This window comes from Triticum aestivum, chromosome 7B (assembly GCF_018294505.1).
Source record: "Triticum aestivum cultivar Chinese Spring chromosome 7B, IWGSC CS RefSeq v2.1, whole genome shotgun sequence".
NCBI classification, from domain to species: Eukaryota; Viridiplantae; Streptophyta; class Magnoliopsida; order Poales; family Poaceae; genus Triticum; species Triticum aestivum.
In genome coordinates, this window is record NC_057813.1 from 193,472,778 (window position 1) to 193,479,450 (window position 6,673).

General features: G+C 45.2%; 1 protein-coding gene across 8 annotated transcripts; it reads right to left on the bottom strand.

Moving 5' to 3' along the window:
* Positions 1 to 373: 373 nt before the first annotated feature.
* On the bottom strand, positions 374 to 6,299 carry LOC123156788 (pentatricopeptide repeat-containing protein At3g22470, mitochondrial). 8 transcript variants are annotated; one of them, XM_044574974.1, is made up of 5 exons: positions 3,418 to 6,299; positions 3,298 to 3,341; positions 2,775 to 2,831; positions 1,437 to 1,484; positions 374 to 512 (listed from the first exon to the last, which is right to left on the bottom strand). In XM_044574974.1, the coding sequence occupies exon 1, from the start codon at positions 6,243 to 6,245 to the stop codon at positions 3,708 to 3,710; it is 2,538 nt and encodes an 845-aa protein (XP_044430909.1). In that variant the 5' UTR covers positions 6,246 to 6,299; the 3' UTR covers positions 374 to 512; positions 1,437 to 1,484; positions 2,775 to 2,831; positions 3,298 to 3,341; positions 3,418 to 3,707. The 8 variants fall into 8 exon arrangements, with proteins under 8 accessions (XP_044430909.1, XP_044430908.1, XP_044430907.1 ...); XM_044574973.1 differs by having other exon boundaries at positions 1,437 to 1,607; XM_044574972.1 differs by having other exon boundaries at positions 1,437 to 1,607; positions 2,626 to 2,831.
* Between the last annotated feature and the right edge of the window lie 374 nt (positions 6,300 to 6,673).

The window sequence follows — 6,673 nt, forward strand, 5'->3', positions numbered from 1 at the left end:
ACTTCATCATACATAGCAAATATAACCTGAAAACAGGGGCAGATTAGCACTGTTGAGACATCTAAGATTATTTAGCAAGCCTCAGTAAACAGTATCACTTCCCAAATTGTGGCATAAACAGATGTGATAACCATGACATCCAATTAATCAGAGCCTAACCGTTCACAAACCAAATCCATGGTCCTTAATAGAGAGCATATCACTAAGCCTGAACATGTCAACAGTAACATAGCACCATAGGCCAGAGAACAGCGCCAAAGAGCACATGCACTACATCATCGACTCGGCGGCAAGAGCAGAGCACAGCATGGCCATAGCATGAAAGCTAGTTCCCACAGCAGACAGAAGAGGAAGGAGAGATAAGGGACTCGCCTAAGTAGTTGTAGCCGAGGAGGTAGTCATGGGAGCCCAGATCATCAAACTGTATGGATTGCTGGATGTTCTCGATGCCAAGCCCCTTCAGCTTGACATCCGACTCCGCGTTGCCCTTGAGTGTATCAAGTTCCCCAAGCCTGTAACAACCAGGACTTCCAGGTTATTTTATTATTATTATTTTACATATGCTCTCTAGTGAACACAACACAAACGAAAAGTGCTGACTGAATAGGTGAAAAAGTTTCATGGCTCTTTAGATTGTACAACGGAGCAACAAGGATCCGTGAGTTGCAAATAACCAAAAACCTTTACGATGTAAATAAACCAAGCTTCAGTTGAAACATTGGCAATTTGCCAAGAAAACGAGACCTATAAACCATTTCCAGATTGCAAATAAATACATCATTGCTAAAACCAATAGCAGGTTGCTCATAGATAAATCGCACTTCATACATGCAGACCAAGGTAAGCATAAAATCCTTCAAATGGCGTCTATACAGGGTGACTGTCATAGCATGCAAAGTGCCAGAGAGAGATTGAAGACTGCGTGATAACTACTTGAAATTACATGACTATGCATAGTTAGGAAGCTCATTCTCTTTTCAGACATCAATTAAGGCGTACATAAAGATAGTTTAACAGTTAACATACGATCTTGCAAGTGCAGCAACTGGAGGTGAAATAGATGTTTCCTTGTATATTACAGGAGACACATGTCAACCTGAATTGAATCTCCAATTTGAAACTTAAGGTGCAGCAGGTGCAGTAAAAGATTTGTTCCTTCCATATCAAGTTCTACACCCTAAGCAGTAGCACACCAAGATCCTAAATAAATATCAAACCATGACAAATAGCGTAAAATAGCAAAAGGGCCTAATCACTACATGGGACAATTCATCAACAAGATCATCACAATCACAAGACTGTGGTGGGCAGAAGACCACCACCACAGACAACATGACCACATAACCGAACCCTATGATTGGCTCGATAATCAGCAATGACTAATGGCTAGATAATCTCAGGGCATAAGGGAGAGAGGGAGGAGACCAGGAATTCACCAGAACCAAGGAAGACGCGACCACCGCTGTCATGAGGCTGTCATCGCCCTGCAGTGAAGAAGCTAAAGTAGCTGAGGAGGTAGTCCACCGAAACCCATTGTTGTTGAAATCACCAAGAAAGACGAAAGCAACCAAAATTCCTATATGCAGCAGCAGAGCCTAGGCATTGGCCTACAATCAAGAGCAACTAATCAAATCAAAAATCTCAAAGAATGCCATTGTGGGATCAGGTTGGGTTTACATGCCTATAACAAAGAAATATAAGATACAGTTGTTTTTGCCATTCTGTGCAGCAGGCTATAATTAACATAGTATGCTCTTACAAAAACCACACGTTGTTTACCTAGTGTTGTTCACAAGCCAAGATGTCCCCTGTTCATGGGCCAAAATATCCACAACTTCTAAATTGCTAATACATGAGATACGTGGATCCAACGTACATACATGAATAAAACAAACAGGCTTCTAAACGGCAGCAAAACAAAAACTCGTTAAGATTACTCTTACAAACTAGATTCATATATTCACAAATACACGGAGATGTCAATTACAGTGAATAATCAGAAGACACGGATAATAGCTTTAATGAACATCTATATAAATACATGAGGTGCTCTCTGCAGCAGAGAAAACAAGGCTGTACATGCTCAAGCATAATGCCAAAAGAATAATATATGTCATAACTCAAACATATTCGTGAAAGGCAGAACAGAATCCTACATAATCATGCATATAGGCAGCACAACATAGTAGCCACAGAATCTTGCAAAGCACAAATATTGTGACATATTTCATCAGCAAAAAGATTATCACAATAACAAGATTGTGGTGGCCAGAAGACCACCACCGCAGATCCAAACACCAAATCATCAGCTGGGTGACCTGCTCTACGCTCGGCCACGGCCCGATGGCCGGACCATCACATACGGAAAAATATAATTAATTAGTGCTTATACTGTACACATGCAATCCTCCTCAGAAACCTACAACTAAAAATAAACACCAGTCATCGATAGCTTAATTAACAGTCTTAAATTAACCTTGGACTTTGAGTGGAGATTTATACTGTTTGAGGGTTTGGGTAATGTGGTGGTATTTTTGCACACAAATGTCTAGGCTACTGAACTATGTGTGTTAAACAAAGCATGGCATATGCGTTTTGTTTAGATGATTGCTATTGTAGTTACACCTGTTGTTTTCAAAATGGATCATGCATCTTTCTGGGAAAATCCAAGTTATGCTAGTGTCACTTTCAAATTTCAGCTCATAATACATCTTTCTGAGAAAATCCAAGTTATTCTTGAACTGGAGGCAGCTGAAGAAGATCATGTGAAGGACCTCTGTTGCTCCGCGACATGGCTTGGGTGGTAGATGGACACCGGCAGCTTGATGAACCTGAAATGACCTTGATCCAGCGATGAGAAGGCAAACTTGTCAGGAAAAAATGAAGATACAATCACTCTGAATCAGAATCTTAGATCAAAGATTGCAGAGCAAACATGGACTGAGGAACACAATCTATCTCTCAGTGAAGTGCTGCAAAACTGATTTTACCAAGAATATTTCTGACAGTGTACAATACTAAACTGAGCATTCAGCTATGACCATATCATATATTTTCATATCTAGCATTGTATATTTGCATCACAGACCATGACAACAGCCCAAAACACTAGAAATTGCAATTGCTTGATGGCCATGGGCACATAGAGCACGAGAGAACAGAGCACAACTATTCTAAATAATAATGCAGTAGCATCTGTGTCATGGAGAACAGGGCACACGGTAAAACTATGATGCCAACATGGAGATACATAACAAGATGAAGATTGAGGCAGGGCGCTGTGATCTAATTACTTACACCTTGTTCAAGAGGTAGGCCTTGCCATGCTTGCAGCGAAACATCTGGTGAGGAAACAAGATGAATAAAAATGGAATAGGGATGTAGATGGAGATGGGAGACATAGGGGGAGACCGAGACCTTGGAGACAATGCGCTGGGCATAGGCAACGTCGGAGTCGCAGTGCTTGCAGCAGTAGATGGTGCCCGTTGGCGCACGACCCCGTCGATCACACACCCTGACCGATTAGTCTCGTCTTCTTCTTCCTCCTCCTCCTACTCTCTTTGTCTGGCTGGCTAATTGACATCTGCTTGCTTGCCTCCTCCAGGCTGGCGACCATTGTGTCATGCCAACGTCCCTCATCGACACCAAAAACATTGATCGTGTGGCTAATGTTTTCAAGTAGCTCATGTGATTATGAAATTTGGCTATTACCCAGTATCTAAAACTTTGATTGTATTGCTGCCGGCAGGAACAATAACTGTCTCGACAGGCACATGTCTAAACTTTGGGGATCTATTATTGCTCATGGTGTTGTACGTTATGAGCATTAAGAACTCGAGAAACATACATTTGTCAATATCAGCAACTCTACCCTGGAGGTCATCATCCATCTCCTTGGAAGCCCAGTCAAGTATATTCATTGTAGCGTCATCAAAAGCAACAGAATCTTCTCTGAGCTTCTCAGCCCACAGAAGGGCTCGCCTTCCAAGACCTTGCTTACAGAAATGAGAAAAGAAAACATTAACTGTGATGGTGTTGGGTTGAAAAGCCATCTTAATCAGTTTACCAGTGAGAATCATAGCTCGATCAAGGACATCATTGCAAATGCCATCCATCAGTGTGTTGTATGTAACTGAATTAGGTGTGAAACCAACAGCAACAAGTTCATCCAGCACTCTCGCTGCTCGATTCATCGAATGATTGTTGCAGAGGCTATGAATCCAAATATTATATGTGAAAATATCTGGATCACAGCCATCTGCAAGCATCTTGTTCATGAAAACCATGGCACCGTTCATATCCTGGGCCCGGCAATATGCATTAATAATTGTATTGTATGTCACTACATCAGGAGTTAAGCCACTACTGCGCATGTCCAAGAAACGGTTATTCACCATATCCAACCTTCCTTCTCTACAAAAACCATCAATCAGAATGTTGCTTGTGAAAACGTCAGGAACAAGACCACTCTGCCTCATCTTCTGCTCTAGTTTCAGTGCTTTGGCCACATGGCCAACCCTACAAAACGCAGATATCAGAGAATTGTAAGTAATATTGTTCGGAACAAGACCTCTTCTTGTCATCTCCACAAATGCCCGATAAGCCTCATTTACATGATCTAATCTGCAAAGGCCACTGATATATGCAGAGAAAGCGATAAAATCAGGCTGCCCACCAACTTTCACCATATCATCCCAGCATTTCAAGGCACCTTCTACATTACCAGACCTGAAGCATGAATCCATGTAAACGGTAAATGAGGTACCAACAGAATATCCCTTACTAATCATATGTTCTAGCAAAAGCTGTGCATCATCTAGTCTTCCTTGATTGCATAGACCCAGTATCAAGTAATTGAAAGTGGAGGATAAGGGTGCAAGGCCAATCTCTTTCATAAGTTTATATAACTCGAGAGCTTCTTCTTCAAATCCCTCCTTGCTATATGCAGCAATCAAAGCATTAAAACCTGCAACACTCACTGGAGCACCCTGCTCGATTGCACAACACACAAGCTGCCGGGCATCATCCAATCGTCCATCCCAACAAAGTCTACAGATCGTCATATCTATATTGTCTGCTGATATCTGTGAACCAAACATTTCATACAGCTCCTGCTGCTCATGTGCTAAGTGCACGGTCTTTCCAAACTTGTAAGCTCCAGCAGAAAGAATGTTGAAGGTGCAGCAATCTGGCAGCAATCCCCTCTCCTTCATCTCTCTGTAGGCGGCATCAGCCTCATCCATCTGCCCAGTCTTTGCATATCCATCAATTAAAACATTGAAGGTGATTGTATTTGCTTCGACCCCCACCGCCACCATCTCATCGAACAGCCTCCTTGCCTCCACCATATTCCCATCACGGCACCGTACATTCACCAAAATGTTATACGTCACAACAGTCGGCTCGCACCCTGACTTGTGCATTTTTTCAAACAGCTCAAAAGCATCCCCTGCCTGCCCAAACACACAATGTCCCTTGATCAGGATGTTATAGCTGCACGCATCAGGGATAACATGGAACCTCCACATGACACCAAGCAATCCCACAGCTACAGGGACGAGCCCCATGTGGCATAACCCTAGGATCATGGCGTTGAAGATGGGGAGGCTCGGCCGTGGCCCCATCGCTGTCATTTCCACGAACACCTTCCACGCGGCCTGGACGTTGCCCTCGCGGAACAGCAGGCGCAGCAGCGTCGCGAGCGCGGAGAGGCTGGGCGTTTTCCCAACGCTGCGGATGCGTGCGAGCACGACGAGCGCCTCAGCCGGCATGCCGGCGGCGAGAAAGGCGTGGAGCGCGAGGCGGAGGGCCGCGTACGGGGCGCCGCCGGGCGAGGCGCACCAGGCGAGGAGATGCGGGGAGGCGGCCGGTAGGAGGGCGGCGAGGAGGAGGGATGCGAAGGGGCGCAGCGCCGGGGACAAGATGGCGAGACGGGAGGCGGCGGCGAAGCGGGCATGGAGCGGGGGGGTCTGGGAGGTGAGGGTGCGGAGAGCTAGGTGGCATTGCAGGGAGGACTTGAGGATGCGCGCGAGGCCGAGGATGGAGTCGCGGCGGAGGGAGGTGGGGAGGGAGAGGTGCCGGGGAGAGCCGGAGGGGAGGAACTGCGCCGCGGGGTCGTAGAAGGAGCAGAGATGGGAGGAATTGGTGCCGCTGGTGGTCGTGGTGGAGAGTTGGTGGTAGGGGGATACGGAGAAGAATAAATGCCGCCGCCGGGATGGTTTCGCCGCCGCGACGAGGTGGCGCATCGGGCGCCGGCGGCGGAGGAGAGTGGGAGAGGGAAAACTGAGGGCAGGCGGCAATGGCTTCCGCGCACGAGGTATACTGGTTGACTATGAACATGATGCCAACTCACTCACTGTTTACCGTTGGATTCAAGATGGAGCGACCAGATCGAAGCGAGTGGCCTTGCCGTGCGTCGTTCAAGGCTTTTGTCGTTTCCAAACAAAATGCATTTTTGTTTTTGATGTAGGTTGGCACATTATGGTTTTCCTAGAAACATAGAGCACGACATAGTTTCAAAATTAAGTGTTACTACGTCGAAACGTCTTACATTTAAAAACAGAGGATGTACAAAACATATGTCTACAACCTCTAAAAAACTTAAGTCAAACTTCACATTGCACATGGAGACACTATTCACATATGGATTTGACTCTTTTTTCTCAATGTGTAT

Bases quoted from the DNA above. Each gene is read 5' to 3' on its own strand.
- LOC123156788 (XM_044574974.1), bottom strand. From the start codon at position 6,245: ATGCGCCACCTCGTCGCGGCGGCGAAACCATCCCGGCGGCGGCATTTA.